This window comes from Ranitomeya imitator, chromosome 3, assembly GCF_032444005.1.
Source record: "Ranitomeya imitator isolate aRanImi1 chromosome 3, aRanImi1.pri, whole genome shotgun sequence".
Classification (NCBI taxonomy): domain Eukaryota; kingdom Metazoa; phylum Chordata; class Amphibia; order Anura; family Dendrobatidae; genus Ranitomeya; species Ranitomeya imitator.
Genome location: NC_091284.1, coordinates 795,002,277 through 795,025,220, shown reverse-complemented (window position 1 = coordinate 795,025,220; position 22,944 = coordinate 795,002,277). Strand labels below are relative to the sequence as shown.

Sequence of the window (22,944 nt, the reverse complement as noted above, 5' to 3'; positions counted from 1 at the left end):
GTGTTATCTACTGTATATAGAGGTGTTATCAGTCAAAACCTCCAATAGTAAACTACAATAAAACCTGACCAGCACCTCCTTAGTGTGAACAGGTGATTTTAACCAGTTCTACTTGTCCATTTAAATTGTAGGCTGATAACCGAAGAATGGCATGTTCAGTAGAATAGAACCCACCAGAGGGAGGTCACCTTGCCGTGGTTGATGGGCACACGTGAATTGGCCAATTTATGAGCTAAGAACTTTCATTTTTTGTAAGTACATCTTACTGAGTAACAATACAGCTTATATATAATGTTTCCAGTGTTTTCATATATCTTGGCCCTTACAGAGCGCTGCTGTGTTTTATTTTTATATATCATACAGTTATTGCAGCTGGCACCTGTTCACATTAAGAAGGGTTTTTACTAAGGTTATCTATTATCTATCTATGTATCTATCTATGTATCTATTATCTATCTCATATCTATGAATAGAATTACTCATCAATCAAAAATAGGCAAAATGTGAAAACATCCTTGTATAAAATGAATACATAAACTGAAATAAAACAAGATTTTTATCATTTTATTTTGGATATTAAAATAATTATATATATATTTTCTATCAAACAGAAATCTTAAATTAGCATTCACTCAAAAAAATGAGGTATATTTAGATATAAAAAAATAGAATAATCTAATAAAGTGCATCATGGTAGTTACAAATCTCTAACGTACATAGTACAAGCTACTACTGTTCACACCTTTATAACATATATAAAAAACAAGCAATATATGATAGAAAACCCGGCCCTTACACAAGTCTTATACAGAAGATAAAAAAGTGTTATACTGCCCCCTGGTGACACAAATCATATCACATCAACAGGTCTTCAGATATACTTCAGTGTAAATGAAACATTTGTGATCAGTCCGTCCCTCAAACAACGATCCATACAATTACAATGTGATTTAATTTTTTTTTTTTTTAAATCTTTGAAACTTTGCAAAAATATATATACAGAACTAAATCCATAATTTAATAAAATCCCATCCGTTTTTTTATTATTATTATTTTTTTTAAGTGGGACCCGTCTATTACTCTGAGCAGAGATCCACTGACAAGAGAAGCTCCTGCTCTGGTGGTCTCCGCACGACCATTGATCATGTACCGTTTAGTCCATTTGAATGGACAGCCTGCAATACCACATCTCTCCTGTAGTGGCCACTGCAGCAGATCTGTGTGGCTCCTTGCAGTGTCTACTTTTCTGCTTTCTCTGTAAAACTCCCAGAGGTCAGACAATATCGGGGGAGGAAGGGGGCATTGCTAGGACCCCCCACTGATTATTAGAGAGGAGGACCGATGACACATGCTTCATCACTGTGGTCAGGATTTAATAGATCGCCTGTATCGCACATTTGCACTGCTGCTCATTCAGTGTCTATGGGACCGATGGCCGAGGACAGCGGATAGCCATCTCCATCAGTGCCATAGACAATGAGTGCATGCAAATTCTAGGATACCCCTTTTTTAGTAATCACTGAAGGTCCAGTGGTGCATAGGTGATAAATGACCTTTTTTTTTGCGGGAAAACTCCTTTATCTTCACCACATCGTTGCTGCCATTATTGATAAAATCTACCACTCATCCGCTTGTTACTTTTTCTGCATATATTCACATTATAAGATCTCTATCGTGTGGCTCTACAGTTACCGCAAAATGGTAACTCCCAGAATGCACAGCTTTACAGTTACGTGCCTCCCATTGGAGACCATTTTACTTAAAGGGGTTTTCCACCTTTGGGAACATTTTTTTTTATTTAAATGTATGCAATTGAGGCTACAAATCATATTTCCATTTGTTACTTTTGCACCATTTGCCTTCTTTAGCCGCGGTGTTTTCTATTGTGGCTGCAGAATGAGTTAACTGAGAACCCGTCAGCGAGCTCCTTCCCACAGGAGAGACTGTAACTCGTTTTATCTGTCTTTTTCTGAGCTGCTCTCAGCAGATTTATGGGCACAGTTGAATGTGCAGGAAACAAAGAGTCTGTAAAGGCCAAACGGTGCAAAAGTTTTTAATAAAAAATGACTTTTAGCCTGGAATACATTAATTTAAGTAACAAAAAAGAAATTGTCGGCAAAGGTGCGCTACCCCTTTAAAGGTTCCATATGTAAAACTAAACTATTACTAGTGCAAACTTGTCATAGAAATATAGAAAAATATCATCTATATTTCCCCAAAACATTACAGTATGTTACATCGCAAATAAAAATGGACCCTAAATATTACAAATCTGTGCCTATTTACATGTGTATATACAGTGCGGAGCAGAGGGTGCAGTACTGCGCTGATACAATGGGAGGCGCTACAGTATCAGGACTGTCAGTATCTTCTCTGCAGCCGGGTGCGAGGGTCCGCTGACACACTGCGGGATTTCTGCGCCAGTGTCATGTGCTCGGTGGGCTGCGGTGAGAACTGCTGCACCTTCTGAAAGATACAGAACATGCACACATGTGGATTAGTATTTTTTTATGGTATGTAACATTTTGGGATATATATATAACTTATTGATGAAGGAAGAAAACTTCAAAATTAAAACTTTTTTTTTTTATTTAAAATATTTTTTTTTTGTTACTGTTAACACTTAAAGGGGTTGTCCACTACTTGGACACCTCCTTCTGAATTCCTATGTATTCCCCCCAGTACAATAATAACACCTATTCTCACCTCCAGTGCCGCCGCCGCCGTAGCAGCGATGTCAGCACCGGCTTTCCCATGGATCACATAACAACATTTTTATGTCATGCGATCCCTGTGGCCAATCAGCGCTGGCTTCAATCTACTCTCCTTCGAAGAAATCAAGACATGTAGAGAAAGTTGGAGAGCAGCCACGGATCTCACTTCCTCCACGTTACGGACATAATAGGGGAGAGTGAAGCCAGCGCTGATTGGCAGCAGGGATTGCATGACATAATGTCACATGATCCCTGGGAGGGGCGGTGCCGACACCGCTGGAACGACGCTCGCACTGGATTTGAGTATAGGTGGTATTATTTTACTAGGGGGAAAAGGTGTTGTTTGAGTAGTGGAAAACCCCTTTAAAAGGGCGCCCGTCACCCCAAACTCAATTTAAATCCCTTACACATTCATACCGGGGACTTAACCCCTATAAATATCGTACCTGTTGTACAGATTTCACTACTTTTCTTTTATGTAAGAAAAGTTGTCTTACATCTGTAAATGAGGGCTCCTCGGTGCATCTTTGGCGCGGCCAAGGGCTCACTGCTCCATTTTGCTCGCTCAATTACCATCCTCCCACTTTCCCTTAGTGTGATTGACAGTGCTCGCTTTACAGCACTGCCTTAATTGTATCTGCGGCCCTGACACTGCAGGGGCCAACAGTGCACACACCTCTGTCGGCATGGCCACCCACTACTGCATGGTCCTGTGTGCAGCGAGCATCCGCTGCAGAATGGAGAGAACGATGAGCGTGCACTTGCACTGACTCGGTAGGATCCGAGAGAGAGCGCGCGCGCGCGCACACACACACACACAGAGAGAGTCCGTGTGGGCGCGCTCTCATTCCTCTTTCCCGTTTGCAGCGGATGCTGGTTGCACATAGGGTCACACAGTAGCGGGCGGCCGATGCAGACAGGAAAGAGGGATGAGAATGCACACACACTGACACTACAAGAACTGCGCACACACAGTGTCAGTGAGGGCGCGATCTTATCCCTTTCTCCTGTCTGCAGCAGATGCTTGCTGAACATAGGATCACTATGCAGACTGGGAAGGGAATGAGAGCGCACACACTAACACTACAGGAACCGAGCACGTGCGCGCACACACACAGTGTGGGTGCGCTTTCATCCCTCTCTCCTGTCTGCAGCGGATGTTCGCTGCGCATGCACAATAGTGGGCGGCCGATGCAGACTGGGAAGGGGATGAGGGAGCACACACACTGACACTACAGGAACCGAGCGTGCACACACACAGTGTGGGTGCACACTCATCCCTCTCTCCTGTCTGCAGGCGATGCTGGCTGCACATACACAATATCAGGCGGCCGTTGCAGACTGGGAAGTGAATGACACCGCACACACACACTGACACTACAGGAACCGAGTGCACACACACAGTGTGGGTGCACACTCATCCCTCTCTCCTGTCTGCAGCGGATGCTCGCTGCGCATACACAATAGCGGGTGGCTGATGCTGACTGGGAAGTGAATGACAGCGCACACACACACTACAGGAACCGAGCGCGCACACACACAGTGTGGGTGCGCACTTATCCCTCTCTCCTGTCTGCAGCGGATGCTCGCTGCGCATACACAATAGTGGGTGGCTGATGCAGACTGGGAAGGGGTGAGGGAGCACACACACTGACAATACAGGAACCAAGAGCGCACACACAGTGTGGGTGCGCCCTAATGCCTCTCTCCTGTCTGCAGCGGATGCTGGCTGCGCATACACAATAGCGGGTGGCTGATGCAGACTGGAAAGGGGATGACAGCGCACACACACACTGACACTACAGGAACCAAGAGCGCACACACATAGTGTGGGTGCGATCTCATCCCTCTCTCCTGTCTGCAGTGGATGCTCGCTGCGCATACACAATAGCGGGTGGCTGATACAGACTGGGAAGTGAATAACAGCGCACACACACTGACACTACAGGAACCGAGCATGCACACACAGTGTGGGTGCGCACTCATCCCTCTCTCCTGTCTGCAGCGGATGCTGGCTGCACATACACAATAGCAGGCGGCCGATGCAGACTAGGCCCCTGCAGCGTCAGTGTGGACAAGCTCTCATCCAGCAGCAAATAAATATCATAGCAGGAAAAAAAAGTTGCAGTCAACTTTTTTTGTCCAGTTAACAGATTGCACCTGGATCCGTTTTTTTTTCCCTTTACATTGAAAACTATGCAAAACGGATCCATTAAATAAATAGCCACCATTAATTTTCTTCTTTTCTTCTGAAAACGGATCAGTTTTGTCGCTTACTGCTTCTATTTCAAACGGATGATTACTGGACATGTGACCACAGACCGATAGGGAGGGTCCGTTATAACTTATGGCTATATGGGGGCCATCCATTAATATCCAAGGTGAGTGTGATCAAATGATCGCTGACTCAGGACGCTGCTAATCTAACGCAAGCTTTCAAAAACGAACAAAGTGATCAGATGATCAAATGGATCCTCACCAGTGTCAATTTGGGCTGAAATCCATTTGTAGTCGCGGAGGGTTTGGTCACGGTTTCTTGAACATCTAAAGTAGGAAGAAAAAAAATGATTAATCGGTTGAAGGAGACCTGTTGTGCCGTTCCTCTGTATGTGTGAAGAAATTGATTTCTGGGAGTTATTGTTTTCCTTGTGAATTGGGGGTGGGGAGGGGTATCTACCTACAAACCTTGGTCCAATCAGGGCTGAAGTGACAGCGCTGGGACACACCATACTGACAAGAGTAAGGGCTATTTTTTACCTAAATTTTCAGAGAAACAGAAGAATGTGGAGTCCTAGTAAAAGATAATGAAGAATTGTTGTTTATGGGGAATACAAGTATTTAATAAACCATAAGTGTCCTCATAGAGAATCTTTGATCAGGGTCAAAGCAATTGTGATAGGGAATCAGTGATTTTCCTCGTTCATGGGGCCTTGAAAAAGTATTCATACCCTGTGAACTTATCCACATTTTTTCACGTTACACCCGCAAACTTAAATGTATTTTGTTCAGACTTTATGTAATATTACAACACAAAGGAACAAGTATTTGTGAAGCGTAAAGGTAATGCTACATGGTTTTCTAAACATCTAAAAAAAAAAAAAAGTACATCTGAATATTGAGGTGCATTTGTATTCAACCCCCTGTAGTCGGATACCCGTAAATAAAACCCTGAGTGACCAATCACCTCCAGAAGTCACATAATTAGTAAATGGAGTCCTCCTGTGTGTAATTTCTTCTCAACATAACTACAGCTGTTCTGTGAAGGCATCAGAGGTTTGTGTGAGAACATTGGGAATCACGCAACATCATGGAAACCAAAGAACTCACTAGACAGGTCAAGGATAAAGTTTTGAAGAAAAGTAAAATATAAAGCAAGATTAGAGATTTACTTGAGAACAAAAGGGATCAAACTGCATCATGAAAACCAAGGAACACACAAGAAAGGTGAGGGATAAAGTTGTGGAGAAGAGTAAAGCAGGGTGAGGTTATAAAAAATAACTCAAGCTCTGAACATCTCACGGGACATGGTTAATTCCAAAAATGGAAAAAGGATAGCATAACTGCAAACCTACTAAGACATGGCCGTCCATCTAAACTGACATCATAAGCAAGGAGAGCACTAATTATAGAAGCGGTCAAGAGGCTCATGGTCAGTCCGGAGGAGCTGCAGATATCCATGGCTCAGGACAGAGAATCTGTCCACAGGACAACTATAAGTCGTATACTCCACAGATCTGGCCTTTATAAAAGATTGGCAAGAAAGACATTTTTGAAAGCAAGCCGTAAGAAGTCCTGTTAGCAGTTTGCAAAAAGCCATGTAGGGGACACAACGAGCATGTGGAAGAAGGTGCTCTGGTCAGAGGAGACTAAAGTAGTACTTTTGTGCTAAATGCAAAACTCTCTGTGTGGTGGAAAATTAACGCTGCATATGACCCTTAAAACACCATCCTCACCGTCAAACATGGTGGAGGTAGAACCATGCTGTGGGGAAGCTTTTCTTCAGCAGGGACAGAAAAGCTGTTCAGAGTGGATGGGAAGATGGAAGGAGCTAAATACAGTGCAATCTTGGAGGAAAACCTGTTAGAGGCTGTAAAAAACTGGAGACTGGGGTGCAGGTTCATATACCTACAGGACAACGATTCTACACATCCTGACAGAGCTACAATGGATGGTTGAGATCAAATCATATTCATGTGTGGGAACGGCCCAGTCACATTCCAGACAGGAATCAAATTGGGAATCTATGACAAGACTTGAAAATTGCTGATCACAGACGCCTCCATCCAATCTCACTGAGCGAGTGTGCAAATAAGAACGGACAAAATGTCACCTGTAGATGTGCAAAGCTGGTAGAGACAGACCCCAAAAGACTTGCAGCAGAAATCGAAGCGAAAGGTGGTCCAACGAAGTACTGACTCAGGAGGGCTGAATACTAATGCACGTCACAATTTTCACATTTAAATTTGTACATTTAAATTTGTAAAATATTTAGAAGACCACAAATCATTTCCTTTACAATTCACAGATACTTGCTATTTTGTGTTGTTATATCACAGAAAATCTAGATAAAATACAATTAAGTTTGTGGGTGTAATGTGCCAAAATGTAGAAAAGTTCACAAAGACTGCATGGTGGCCTGGGGCTGTCACTTTTATGATAAGTTTTCGCAACCATATTTTTCGGCCGACTATAAGCTATAAAAAATTTGATCTCACTCTGACCAATGCTGTTCAATAGGGCTGTTCAGATGAGAAACTTTTTTCACATGGACTGAATGTCCAAGTAAAAAAAACAAATTCACAGTATGAACAGTCTCTTCTGTGTTTTAGATGAGATTTGCCTATTCAAGTCTATTGGTTCCCCCCCACCCCCCGCCAAGATCTCTTATGGATCATCCATACAGCATCCTTATTTTTACAGACTCATTCCAAATTTGTAACATAGGAAAGTGCACTTGGTCTTGTAAATTGTATTTATTGCTGATATATAAAAATGCATGTTATATGAATGATGACACAGATGAAAAATCAAATGTTTATTATGGATGAAATCGGATGATTCGAGTTCAGAAATGAGCGAATCCGAACTTTAATGTTCGGGGTTCATACCGGACAGTTAGTGTCCGGTGCTAAAATCCAAACATGGATTTCTCCTGGAAGATACAGTGTTCAGAATTCTGGGCTAAGTCAGGGAGGAGAGAGCGAGAGAAAAAGAGAGAGAGACAGAGAGAGATTGAGAAAAAGAGAGAGAAAAAGAGACAGAAAGAAAAAGACAAAAAGAAAAAGTCAGAGAAAGCAATAGAGAAAAAATGAGAGAGAAAAAGAGAGTAAGAAAAAGAGAAGAGAAATAGAAAGAGATAATGAGAGAAAGTGAGAAAAAAAGAAAAAGAGAAAAAAAAGAGAAAAGTGAGAGAGAAAACGAGCAAGAAAAAGAGCGAGAAAAAAAGAGAGAAAAAGAGAGCGAGAAAAAGGGATAGAAAAAGAGAAGAGAAAGAGAAATAAAAAGAGAGAGAAAAAGAGTGAGAAAAAGAGAGTAAGAAAAAGAGAAAGCAGTGAGAAATAGAAACAGAGAGAGAAAAGAGAAAGATAAAGAAAAAAGAGAGAAAAAAAGAGAAAAAGTGAGAGAAAACAAGAAATAAAAAGAGAAAAAGAGAGCGAGTAAAAAAGAGTAAGAAAAAAAGAGAGAAGAGAATGAAAGAGAAATAGAAAAAGAGAAAGAGAAAAAGAGAGAGAAAAAAGAGAAAAAGAGAAAGAGAGAGAGAAAAAGAGGGAAAGAGAAAGAAAGAGAAAAAGAGAGAGAAAAAGAGAGCGAGCGCAAGAGTTTTCCAGCTCAAAAATCCGAGTCCCTATTGAGTTCAATGGGGTTCTGGTTCAAGCTCCGGTACAGTTCTGGTACCCGATACATTTCGGATGGAGCACCAGAACCCGACCTTCCCCGGCTCCGCTCCTCCCTAACCCTGTGAATTTCGGGAGATATGTGTGTATAGCGGCCGGTGGAGCAGGGTGTGTGCTGAGCGCTCCCTGCCCGCTGTACTTACTCTGCAGCCTCTGATTGAGGCGCTCCAGTGACTGCAGGAGCCTTTGTTCCTCTATAGAGAGGGCCGTGTGCGGAGCTTTGTGCGTGGCGGCGCTGTGCTTGTTTGCTTGCATCGCTTGCATGGCAGCTAGAATTTCCCCATCTGTTGCAGATGTTTCCGCCAGATTCTCCGCCAGCATAAACTGAGCCGTGCTTTCTGAGACTGTGTAAATAAAAACATTGTAATTAGCCACGAATAACGTCCCTCCAGCATAATGCCAAGGAGCATGTAACTACTGCGGCCGAGGACGGACAGACGCCGCAGCTTTCATCACATCCATTCAGTTACAATGGACGGGTACAGACTATTCCGAGGTTTCTCGCAGTGGTTCCTGCGCTATTCTGTACTCTACAGAAAAAGGGTAAAAAATGTCCAGGGAAGAGGTGTAGTCAGCTCAGTCAAAAGGCTGCTTCAGACGTCCGTCACATCGGTCCAAGCACGGGACGCAATGCCCTCCACTCGGCAACCTGCGGCCAGTCCGTGCTCAAACTGATTTGCATGGACGTCTGAAGCAACCTTAAAGGGGTATTCCCATTTCCAAGATCCTATCCCAATATGTAGCAGGTGTAATAATAATAATATTAGCAAATACCTCCAATTAGAAATGTAGTATAGTTCTTCTGATAAGCTACCCTATATGCTCGAGTATAAGCTGAGAATTTCAGTCCATTTTTTTAGACTGAAATTGCCCCTCTTGGCTTATACTCGAGTCATACCCAGGGGTCGGCAGGGGAGGGGGAGCGGCAGCTGTCTAATAATACTCACCTGCTCCTGGCGCGGTGTTCCTGCACGTTCCTCGTTCTCCGGCAGCTTCTTCCTGTATTGAGCGCTCACATGGTACCGCTCATTACAGTAATAAATATGGACCCCACTCCACTCCCATAGGGGTGGAGCCGCATATTCATTACTGTAATGAGCGGTACCATGTGACCGCTGAATACAGGAAGAAGCGGTCAGCGCCCGGAGAACCAGGGACACCGCGCCACGAGCAGGTGAGTATGGCGGGGGCAGTGCGCGATATTCACCTGTTCCTCGTTCCATCGTCAGTGCCGCTGTGTCTTCTGCATCCTCTGCAGTGACGCTCAGGTCAGAGGGCGCGATGAGGCGATTACTATGCGCTCCGCCCACTGCCTGAACAGTCAGTGCAGAGGACGGGGAAGACACAGCGGAACGGAGGACAGGTGACTATAGCAAGTGTCGGGGGCCTGAGCGACGAAAGGTGAGTATGGGATTTTTTTATTGCAGCAACAGCAAATGGGGCAAATATCTCTATGGAGCATCTTATGGGGCAATGTGCAGCATTATATGGGGCAAATGTCTGTATGGAGCATCTTATGGGGCCATAATCAACATTTGTGCAGCATTATATGGGGCAAATATCTGTATGGAGCATCTTATGGGGTCATAATCAGCATTTGTGCAGCATTATATTGGGCATATTTTGTATGGAGCATCTTATGGGGCCATTATTAACATTTGTGCAGCATTTGATGGGGCATATTTTGTATGGAGCATCTTAAGGGGCCATTATGAATTTTATGGAGCATTATATGGGGCTCCTGATTCAATATGGATATTCAAAAACACTTAACCTACTGATGTCTCAATTAATTTTACTTTTATTGGTATCTATTTTTACTTTTGACATTTACCGGTAGCTGCTGCATTTCCCACCCTAGGCTTATACTCGAGTCATTAAGTTTTCCCAGTTTTTTGTGGCAAAATTAGGGGTCTCGGCTTATATTTGGATCGGCTTATACTCGAGTATATACTGTATGTCACTTATCCCATGTGCTGGCATTGCAGTAGCTTAGGTATGCTCAGGACCACTCATATGTTGATAGTTAGTTAGTTGCTAGTGGTCGTAACATGGACACCTAAGATACTGCAATGCCCTGCACATGTGGCAAGTGATATAGCTTATCAGAAGAACTATACTATATTTCTAATTCGAGGTATTTGCTAATACTATTATTAATAATAATCTTTATTTATAATAGCGCTTTACAGCTTAACAGTTTCAAACACAACAGTCATAAGTCATTATTATTATTACATCTGCTACATATTAGGTAAGGATCTTGGACACAGGAATACCCCTTTAACTGTGAGACAACTTGATGCAGCACAAGCCCTTCCCTTATCTGGAAGTTTCTTAAAAACACATTGAAATGGTTTCTTCCACAATGTCTTTAGAGAAGTGCACCGCTCCCCTTCCTTCTGCTAATTGGGGTCAGTGCACTCTTGCTGTCCTGTCTGTATACTCTCATTCGCTCCCTAGCTGTCCTCTCTGTATGCTCTCATGCGTTCCCGGCTGTTCTGTCTGTACCCTCTCATTCGCTCCCCGGCTGTCCTGTCTGTATACTCTCATGGTTCCCCGCCTGTCCTGTCTGTATACTCTCATTTGCTCCCGCCTGTCCTCTCTGTATACTCTCATGTGTTCCCCAACTGTTCTGTCTGTACACTCTCACGTGTTCCCTGGCTATCCTGTCTGTATACTCTCATGGTTCCCTGGCTGTCCTGTCTGTATACTCACATGCGTTCCCTTGCTGCCTTGGCTGTACCCTCTCATGTGTTCCCCGGCTGTCATGTCTGTATGCTCTCATGCGTTCCCGGTTGTTCTGTCTGTACAGTATACTCTCATGCTTTCCCTTGATGTCCTGTCTATATACTCTCATGTGTTCCCCAGCTGTCCTGTCTGTATACTCTCATGGTTCCTCGGCTGTTCTGTCTGTATATTCTCATGGTTCCCCGGCTGTCCTGTCTGTATACTCTCATGGTTCCTCGGCTGTTCTGTCTGTATATTCTCATGGTTCCCCGGCTGTCCTGTCTGTTTACTCTCATGGTTCCTCGGCTGTCCTGTCTGTATACTCTCATGGTTCCTCGGCTGTTCTGTTTGTATACTCTCATGCTTTCCCTTGCTGTCCTGTCTGTATACTCACATGTGTTCCCCTGTGCCCTGGCTGTACCCTCTCATGTGTTCCCCGGCAGTCATGTCTGTATGCTCCTATGCGTTCCCGGTTGTTCTGTCTGTACAGTATAATCTCATGCTTTCCCTTGCTGTCCTGTCTGTATACTCTCATGCTTTCCCTTGCTGTCCTGTCTGTATACTCTCATGTGTTCACCAGCTGTCCTGTCTGTATACTCTCATGGTTCCCCGGCTGTCCTGTCTGTATACTCTCATGGTTCCTCGGCTGTTCTGTCTGTATACTCTCATGGTTCCTCGGCTGTTCTGTCTGTATACTCTCATGGTTCCCCAGCTGTCCTGTCTGTATACTCTCATGGTTCCTCGGCTGTTCTGTCTGTATACTCTCATGGTTCCCCGGCTGTCCTGTCTGTATACTCTCATGGTTCCTCGGCTGTCCTGTCTGTATACTCTCATGGTTCCTCGGCTGTTCTGTCTGTATACTCTCATGGTTCCTCGGCTGTTCTGTTTGTATACTCTCATGCTTTCCCTTGCTGTCCTGTCTGTATACTCACATGCGTTCCCCTGCTGCCCTGGTGGTACCCTCTCATGTGTTGCCCGGCTGTCATATCAGCATTCTCCCATTTGTTCCCCGGTTGTCCCGTCTGTATACTCTTTTGCATCTTTCCCTGACCAAGAGATGTGTTCTGATCAGACCATGTTCCTGCACAGTCAGACAGAGCCATTACACACTACACAGCAGGGGCACATTTATAAGATTATCGCAGCACAGGAACATTATTTTTAAACACATTTAATTGTGTAAATTATTATTATTCCAAAATCTATTAATTAAAATGCACTTTGTACTTTGCAAAACTCCTTTAAGCATTACTTACAGGACTCTGGTAAACTCAGCAGTACAGAAGTATGGCTATGAGTGAGGTCTGATACGGTACATACCATCAGCAGGATGTGTGGCGCTGTGCGTGTGCCCAGGCTCGTGTGCACTTGGCAATGGATTTATCTTCATGGCATTCACGTTCTGTTCAAGGTAAAATCATGTGTAAATTATTCTAGCTGACAAATAAAAAATACACACAAGGCCGGACATTATCCACATTCAATGTCATGAGAACCTCAGTGTATTATATCATGACGGACCTGTATAAAGAGGCCAGAATCTGACATCGGCAAGTACTGGCCATGGGTCCTATTCTATGTGATATCTGGGGTTATACAGAGCTCATAAAATAATGAGGACTACATGGAAGCAGGCTTACTAGTAACTAGTAAGTCGAGGGGTTCAAGAGAGGCCTGGATGTCTTCCTGGAGCAGAACAATATTGTATCATACAATTATTAGGTTCTGTAGAAGAACGTAGATCTGGGGATTTATTATGATGGAATATAGGCTGAACTGGATGGACAAATGTCTTTTTTCGGCCTTACTAACTATGTTACTATGTTACTATGTTACTAGTGATAATCTCCTGCTGATAAAACTGTGACTTTTGTCAAAACTACAGCAAGCAGCCAGTAAGTGACACATCGTTGGAATCAGGGTCTCTGCACCTACATCATTTTATATATATATATATATATATATATATATATATATATATATATATATATATATATATATATATATACATATATACACATACATACACACACACATACATACATACACACACGTATTTTTTTAAGTGATGTTTCATTAAAACTTTTGCACCGTTTGGCATGTACAAGTTATTTTTTCCCTGCACATTGCTGGCTGAAGAATTAGTTAACTCAGAATCCATCATAGGGCTTGATAGGAGTTTGTAGCTCTTTTATCTGTCTTTTTCTGAGTTCATCTCAGCTGATTTATGACCATAAATCACACTACTACCTCTACACCCCCATCTAGCTGTGCCTCCATGGTGGGGCTAAGAAACACATGTGACTCCTGAGCCAGTGATTGAAAAAAGCAGTGATGATTTGTTCCCGCTAAAGTGGAGCCTCCTTTTTTCTGGACACCTTTGACATGGAATTTTTTTTTTTTTAGATAAGTTAATGACTACCTTTAGAAATAAAAAACAATTGCTTGTTTCAATCTGTAATCTTCATTCACTTTCAGACCTCCTTCCATGTAATTTGCAGCCTGATCCAAGTTTCAGCTTTTTCTCGTGGGAGTTTCTCTTCCAGTAATATAGGCTGAATGCGAGCTCTGTGTAAATAATCTGCCGCTGTCATCATTAGCTCATATAACAGCACAGCTTCTATCCTGCACTTATTTCTTCTTTATTGCTTTCCTCCAGACTATTTTATCTACCATCCATAAGACTTTAGATACTTTCTCCCCTGTCCATATTGTGGAGATCTGTGTACAAACCCCTCTCACTTCTCCTTGCTATTTCTGAGAGTAGTAAAAGGGGGGGGGGGGGGGGGGAATAGAGAATGACGTCAGAACCTTGAGTAAGAGCTCTGATGGATTTTGTAAAAGCAAAAGAAAAAGGATAAATAGACAATCTGCCGCCTGGTAGAGTTAGAGGGCTAGGGAAAAAAAAAAGGTTTACACTGAAGTAAATGCAATGATCTATAACTGATCCCGACCCTTGCCCCATACATAGGACCACCGCTCGTGACCCCTGAATACATTTGCATAATACGGTGGCGGTGACATGTGAAACACTTGGAGGGAAAAGGTTAAATAAGCAGACATTGTGTAAGCGCTTTCCTACAGACATGTGCATATGAGTGAATGTCGCTGCCGAGTTTACACAACCGTGATGATAAGCTGCAGATTTCAGCCCCGAATAAACACTACTGACAAACGGTGCACAACAGCTGGATTTCCACCGCTCTCATGTGTAGTGGACGCAGATACAATCTCACCTACTGGATCCAACCGCAAACATGTCGAAAGCACAGTCATCGTAACCTCAGATTGCTTAAAGGGGTTGTCCACTATTTGGGATCATTTTTCTTTCTTACTTAAATGCGCATATTTTTGTCTAAAAGGAATTTTTCCTATTGGATCCCATTCAAAACATTGCCCCGTTTCCTTTCTGTAGCCTCCGAGTTGAACTGTCTACTGTTGGCTGCAGAATGAGTTAATTCAGCGAGATCATTTAGATTTTTTAAAATCTTTTTTTTATGTGTCTTGTCAGATTTATGCCCACAGACCACATCAAAGCGGAGTATGCAGGGAAACAAAGAGCTAGTAAAAGTTAAAACAGGGAAAAAAAATTATGGGACCAAAATTGCAAAAATGATTTTTAGCCCTGAATGCATGCATGTAAATCAAAAAACCCAAACTGTCCCTAGATGTGGACAACCCCTTTAATAACTGGCATTGCTCCTGACATTTGTAATCAGTAAGTGTATCGCCCATGATAAGCCCGAATACTTGTGCCAGACAGCGCTGGCAGCGGCTTATCCCACGCAAAAAAAAAAAAAAATCAGACGAGAATTCAAATAACTCACGGGCTGATGGGATGGGAAGGCTGCGAAAAGCCGCTTAGCTCCTGGCATCCCCAACTCTTGTTAGCTCCTCATCCCCAACTCTTAGCTCCTGGCATCCCCAACTCTTGTTGGATTACCTCGCCTGGCGCAGCATCATCATGATGCACAGATGGTGCCAGCCTGGCTAAGCAAAAGAAGAGCCAGGATGCCAGGAGGTAAGCAGCGATTCTGGCCACCCATCCACCGGTCACATTGCCAACATGCGAAGTCCTGAAAGTGGATTCTCCCATCACTAACAGCGACCAAGGCGGTCAATTGTGACGTGTCCCACCAAGCACTGCATTATAGAGCAGCTGTCACATAGTGACAGGGGACTGTGGGCTCCTAACCAATACCTCGAATTAGGGGCACCCTAGGCTATCCCTGTCCTGGATTACCCCTGATGGTGGAGATGCCAGGATCATGTTCCTTGCTATGCTCCCATCTGTTATTTGTTCACTCCCCCACCCAGGGAGGCGTGAGGCCGAAGTGTATTGGAATACACTAACCAGACAGACAGGGATTAGCAGACAGGGATAAAAGAAAACCACAATCATACAAATACACTCACAAAACAAGTGGGAATCAGGCTATGTGCACACGTTCAGGTTTTTTCGCGCTAAAAACGCTATAAAAACTCATTAAAACGCATACATTATGCATTCTATCATTTAGAATGCATTCTGCATGTTTTGTGCACATGGATGCATTTTTTCCCGCGAAAAAAAAACGCATCGCGGTAAAAAAATGAGCATGTTCATTATTTTTGCGGATTTTCTGCGCTTTTCCTGCAATTCTATGCATTTGGGAAAAACGCACAAAAAAACGCGTCAAAAAACGCGAACAAAAAAACGCATGCGGATTTCTGGCAGAAATGTCCGGTTTTTGTCAGGAAAATTTCTGCAAGAAATCCTGACGTGTGCACATACCCTCAGGGGAGGAATAGGAGGCTCAAACCAAATAGGAGAGGATAAGGATAAACACGCAAACCAACTCCACATAGCAATCTCCTGAACACTCTCCAACCGCCTACTCCAACAGCTTACCAGTGAGTAGAACTATCACTGGCAACACCCAAGTGCCAGTGGCAGTTAACATATCAGAGGGGAGTGGCCAACACAGAACAGCTGAGGCAATTCAGCAGGGAGAGCTCCAGAACTGAATAACCCTTGCAATGACAGAGAAAAGAAAGCCTGCATTGTGTAGTATAATGGTGAAGCAGTTCTAACCAGTGCAGGAGTTTACATAACCAGAAGCCACGATCTTCTGGCCCTTCCCTGTCGCAGTATCCCTGTGAAAGCAGCATGCAGGACTGCTCACATAGCCGCAGGGCAGGGACACTGTATGCTATTGAACACTTAAAAGAGGATCTATCACCAGGTTGACCAGTTTTTGGTCTTATTTTAGTGCTGCCGTTAAGGGGTCCAGAAATATGGGTCTTTTTATTTGGTGCTAATGATTATGGCCTTTACCAAAGAGGCGTTGCTCATGCAGTGCAGCCTAAAGACACGCCTCAGAGGAGCCTGTGATACCATCTAGCCACAGTGCTTAGATCTCTACATATTCACCCCCGGGTGAGCGGAGCTGCGGTCATTCATGTAACTGTTCCATTCAAAGTCTATGGTACCGATGAGAAAGCCGAGTGCAGCACTTGTCAATCTCAGGCTGTCCCATAGAGACTGAATGGAAGAGCAATACACATGTTCGACCAATGCTCAACTCAAGTGAGAGGACCAGTGGGGGTCTCAGTTATTAGACCACCACAGATCTAGAAGTTATGAGCTGAGGAGCTCCTGTGCACATGAATAATGCATATACTACGTAGTACCTGAGCGTGTGATGGCCTCCAGCCGGCGGATGCGGGTCTGCCTTTCCTCTGCTCCAGCAGTGCTCTGCGCTTGTTCTCACTGCTCTCCAGGATCTGCTTCCTTCTGGACAGCGTGACGTAACCTTCCAAAACACGAAAAGCACAGAATGGAAATCCAGACAACTATGGTAAAGTCTATATACTGTGGCCCACATCCATAATCCGGACCCCCATGCCCGCTTTATACCTATACTGTATATTTGTGTGATAGAACGTCAGAAAACAATGAAATGTAATATCGCAGAGATCATGTAGGGGAGAATATGGCCCCCCATGCACTATGTCCCGGTCCCATACAGCGGGGTCTTGCACTTTGCGTAGGAGTCTCCTACCATTCAGATAGATAGTTGTGAGCCAATTTCCATGCGGAGGAATCGTAGAATCTCCCTTATGTGTCACTTTGGAAAAGATCACTCTGGAAACAAAAGTGCCCCTTTTAGAGAGATAAAGCCCCAAATGCCCCCTTTATAAAGTAAGAATTCCTTGAGCGCCCCTATAGAAAGTAGTAATGGCCTGAATGCCCCTTATAAATTAATAATGCCCCTTAACATGTAATATTGTGTTGAGCGCCCCTTGTACAGTAATACTGCCCAGAGCAATCAATGAAGTCCTAGTGCCCCCCCCCTAGAAAGTAATAATGCCCCCTAAGTACCCCCTAACAATTTTTAATGCCTGCTAAAACTGTTTGGTTTTGCCCCAATTTTGCACGATGAGGACACATCCTTACAAAACGAGACTAGTCTGCTTGTACCCCAGAGTGAAAAGGTCGGCTCAGTGGGTACAGGTGCTGCGGAAACTAAACCTCACCATTATTAAGTGGAGAGAAAAAGCCATTTAATCTGGAAAGCGTCTTCCAGTTATTCAGCGCTGCGCCATCGATGACGATGTGGGACAGGTTGGGTCGTGTGTGCTGTAGATGAGAGGGCAGATCGCCGGCACGGAAATCACCTGAAATGCGAGAGTGGACGATTAGTCACATCAGCATCAATGATGAAAACACAAAACCGTACAGGGGTCGGGGGGTTAACGAGGAGACGTATTCATTATATCACACGGACTGTAAATGCAGCGGAGCTGAACCGGCCATCCACATTATTAGCGCTCCGTGATGCGCATGTATGATATGTTTGTACAGTTGGGAAAATAAGTATTTGATACACTGATGATATTGCACGTGTTCCCTGTAATTATTATGGTAGCTACACTACACCTGTCAGAGGCAGAAACTAAAAATAAAAAAACAGAAATTCACATTATATGATATTTACATAAATAATTTGCATTTTTTAAAACTTTTTACTGAAAGATTCCCAAAAATAATATAACAGGCATGTGACACTGCAGTGTAAAAATCAGAGTAATCCACAGCCACGACCCACCTTCATTGCTCTTACTGAGGGAGGGAGTTTGTTGGCCAAAATCTCGCAATACATGACCCCATCCATCCTCCCTTCAATACGGTGCAGTCGGCCTATTCCCTTTGCAGAAAGGCATCCCAAAGTATGATGTTTCCACCACCATGCTTCACTGTTGGGATGGTGTTCTTTGGGTTGTACTCATCCTTTTTCTTCCTCCAAATACAGCAAGTGGAGTTGATACGAAAATGTCCTATTTTGGTCTCATGTGACCACATGACGTTCTCCCATGCCTTCTCTTGATCATCCAGATGGTCATTGGCAAACTTCAAACGGGCTTGGACATGTGCTGGCATGAGAAGGTGGACCTTGCGTGCCCTGCAGGATTTTAATCCATGATGGCGAAGGGTCACTAAAGGTAATGTTTGAGACTGTGGTCCCAGCTCTCTTCAGGTTATTGAACAGGTCCACCCGCATAGTTCTGGGCTGATTCCTGACCTTTCTCAGAATCATCCTTACCCCATGAGGCAGAATCTTGCATGAAGCCCCAGACAGAGGAAGATTTACAGTGATCTTGTCTTTCTTCCATTTTCTAATAATTGTGCCAACAGTTGTTGCCTTCTCAGCAAGCTTCTTGTCTATTGTCCTGTAGCCCACCCCAGCCTTGTGCAGGTCTACAATTTTGTCCTTGGTGTCTATAGACAGCTCTTTGGTCCTGGCCATGGTGGAGAGGTTAGTGAGATTGAGTGTGTGGACAGGTGTCTTTTATACAGGTAACAAATTCAAACATGTGCAATTAATACAGGTAATGAGTGCAAAGTAAGAGGATTTCTTAAAGAAAACTAACAAGTCTGAGAGAGAAAGAATTCTTGCTGATTGGTAGGTGATCAAATACTTATTTTATGCAATTTAATTCTTGAAAAATCATATAATGTGATTTTCTGTTTTTTTATTTTTAGATTCTGTCTCTCACAGTTGAACTGTAACTACAATAAAAATTGTAAAATCGGCAGTGTATGAAATATTTATTTTCCCCACTGTATCAGTATTCTCCTTACGCCACCAATTCCATAAAGAAGTTTTTTTTCTGATGGATTCTGCACAAAAAGCTCCATTGTACAGTGCCTTGAAAAAGTATTCACACCCCGTGAACTTTTCTACATTGCATCCCCAAACTTAAAATGGATTTTATTTGGATTTTATGTGATATACCAACACAAAGCAGCAAGTATTTGTGACAAGTAAAGGAAACGATATTTGGGTTTTCTAAATATTTAAACAATATAAATCTGAAAATTATGTGCTTTAGTATTCAGCCCCCGAGTCAATACTTTGCAGGACCACCTATCGTTGCAATTACTACTACATGACTTTTTGCAGACTTTTACTTTCAAAAATGTCTTTCTTCTTGCCATAAAGGCAAGATTTGTGGTGTATGCAACTAACAGTTGTCCTGTGGGCACATTCTCCACAACTTTATCCCTTACCTGTCTGGTGGGCTCTTTGGTTTTCATGATGTTGCAGGATCCTTAATGTTCTCACACAAACCTCTGAGGCCTTCACAGACCAGCTGTAATTGTGCTGAGAATAAGTTACACACAGGAGGACTCAATTTACTAATTATTTGACTTACGGACGTGATTGGTCATTCAGGATTTTATTTAGGGGTATCAGACTACAGGGGGGCTGAATACAAATGCACAATATTCAGATATATTTTTAAAAAATATTTCAAAAACTAAGTATAATTTTCTTTACACTTCACAAATACTTGTTACTTTGTGTTGGTATATCATATAAAATCCGAATAAAATATATTTATGTTTGTGGGTGTAACGTGAAAAAATGTGGAAAAAAAAAATCACAGAGTATGAATACTTTTTCAAGGCACTGTGATATGTCAGGAACTTCTCTCTCTGAGACTACATTCACACAAGCGTATTTTAGGACAGAGTGCTGTCCGAGAAAAATGTGCAGCACTAGGACATACACGTATATACTATATACAGAAGAGATGACATACAGGTATATACTATATACAGGAGGAGATGACACACAGGTATATACTATATACAGGAGGAGATGACATACAGGTATATACTATATACAGGGGAGATGGCATACAGGTATATACTATATACAGGAGATGACATACAGGTGTGTACTATATATAAGGGAGATGACAAACATGTATATACTGAGGGGAAAATGAGAGGTGTGAGGTGAAAATGAGGGGTGTGAGTGCAAAATGAGAGGAGTGAGGGAAAATAGTGGAGTGATCGGAAAATGACAGATGTGAGGTCGAAATGACAAGTGTTAGGGGGGAATGAGAGGAGTGAGGGGGAAAATAAGAGGAGTGAGGGGGAAATGAGAGGAGTGAGGGGAAAATAAGAGGTGTGAAGGGGAAAATGAGAGATGTTAGGGGGAAAATGAGAGGCGTGATGGGAAAATAAGAGAAGTGAGGTGCTATAACTAACCACAGATATTTACTATGCCCAAGCAACGCCGGGCTCTTCAGCAAGTTTATATATAAAAAAAAGTTTTACACTCATATTTTCCTGTATTGCTGCAAGTGTGCCTTCTCTGCTTGGTTACTTACAGGCTCGGACTAGCCCACCGGAGAACCGGAGGATTCTCAGGTGGGCCCAGGCACTGACACCTGCTGGCATACTGGCCAGCAGCTGCCAAGGGCTCCCACTGCTCCTGGGGCCCCCAGTCAGTGGCTATGGGGTCCCTGAGTCAAGGGGGCCCGCCCTTTGCCAGCGTAGCAGCAGCTGGAGACAGGATCCTCTCCCCGCTGCCAAAGCAAAATGAATATTCACGCTTCCACACACCCTTATGGGCATGGAGAGGCGTGAATACCATTTCTCTTTAATAGCGGTCACTGTTAGCCGCTGGCTGCAGCTAACACTGCCCGCATGTAAGCCCCACCACGCACCACACACACACACAGTACAGGTCACCTCCTGGCGTCCTCCTTCCTGTCTGAGACAGCTCAGCTGGATGACGTCTTCATCCAGCACGCTGTATCAGACAGAAAGCTGCCGGCAAGGAAGAGGCTGCAGGATGTGCTGCTGCTGCGGTGAGCGGTGCTGTGTGTGATGGTGAAGGACAATGATATTGGTTGGGGGAGACAATGATGGAGGTGATGGGCAATGATGGTGGTGGGGGGAGGCAACGATGGAGTTGAGGGGAGGCAATGATGGAAGTGATGGGCAATGATGGTGGGGGAGACAATGATGGAGGTGATGGGCAATGATGGTGAGGGGATGGGCAATGAGGGTGGGGAGGCAATGATGGAAGTCATGGGCAATGATGGAGGTGATGTGCAATGATGGTGGGGAGGCAATGATGGAGGTGATAAGCAATGATGGTGGAGAGGCAATGATGGAGGTGATGAAATGGACAATGATGGTGGGGGAGAAGGCAATGATAGAGGTGGTGGAATGGGCAGTGATGGGGGTGGTGGGGGAGAATGATAGGGGTGGTGGTGAAGGCAATGATGGAGGTGGTGATGAGGACAATGATGGGGTGGTGACGGGCTGCATTATACTTTATGAGGGGCTACATTATATTCTGTGGGGGGACTGCATTATTCTCAGAGGACTACATTATATTATGGGGAGCTACATCATACTATATGAGGGGGCTACAGTATACTCTATGGGGGGGCTGCATTATATTCTGTGGTGGGGCTGCATTATTCTCTCAGGGGACTACATTATATTCTGGGGGGGGCTACATATTGCTATATGAGGGGGCTACAGTATACTCTATGGGGGCTCCATTATATTCTGTATTGGGGCTGCATTCTCTCAGGGGACTACATTATGTTCTGGGGCGGGCTTCCTCATACTATATGAGGGGGGCAGAATTATGCCCTATGAGGGGGCTACAGTATACTCTATGGGGGGGCTGCATTATATTCTGTGGTGGGCTGCATTATACTATATGAGGGGGGCTGTATTGTAGCCTATGAGGGTGCTACATTATATTTTGTGGGGTGCTGCATTATATTCTATGAGAGGGGACTGCATTATATTCTATGAGGGGGCTACATTATATTCTATGAGGGGGATACCCCAACCCCTGCTACATAATTAAGACGTGTACTACCTTATATTATATCCTGATACTAGCTTGTTGTACCGCACAATTGGTGGTCTTGTATCTATTTCTATGTAGCTACATAGTGGGCCCCAAGAATGATTTTCTCTGGTGGGTCCAAGGTGTTCCACAGTCTGATGCTGGTTATGTTTTGTTGATCTTTCTATTCTTTTTTTGTCCATTTCAATGATACATGTTAAGGGAGTTGTCTGGTCCAAATCGATAAGTCTGCAGTCAATCTTTGTGACTGCAGACTTATGAATCCTCCCCCCAGCGTACCCACTGTGTAATCCGGGGATCCGCCGGTTTCGAAGCCGAGACTGGAGGGTATAGATCTGTTATACATGCTCCTGGACAGTGGGCACGGCCTTGCTTCCATGCACTTGTAAGGAGCAAGGCTCGCACCCTCTAGTCGAGCATGTCCAGTGAGAG

General features: G+C 43.8%; 1 protein-coding gene across 2 annotated transcripts in view; it reads right to left on the bottom strand.

Moving 5' to 3' along the window:
* Positions 1-543: 543 nt before the first annotated feature.
* CEP126 (centrosomal protein 126) overlaps positions 544-22,944 on the bottom strand; it is a 68,275-nt gene continuing 45,874 nt past the window's right edge. For both annotated transcript variants that reach the window (XM_069759188.1, XM_069759189.1), the window contains 6 exons: positions 17,858-17,998; positions 17,012-17,133; positions 12,659-12,740; positions 8,752-8,952; positions 5,194-5,258; positions 544-2,466 (listed from right to left, as the gene is read on the bottom strand). In XM_069759188.1, the coding sequence (XP_069615289.1) occupies positions 2,362-2,466; positions 5,194-5,258; positions 8,752-8,952; positions 12,659-12,740; positions 17,012-17,133; positions 17,858-17,998 (716 nt within the window). In that variant the 3' untranslated portion in view covers positions 544-2,361. The remainder of the gene's footprint in view (positions 2,467-5,193; positions 5,259-8,751; positions 8,953-12,658; positions 12,741-17,011; positions 17,134-17,857; positions 17,999-22,944) is intronic.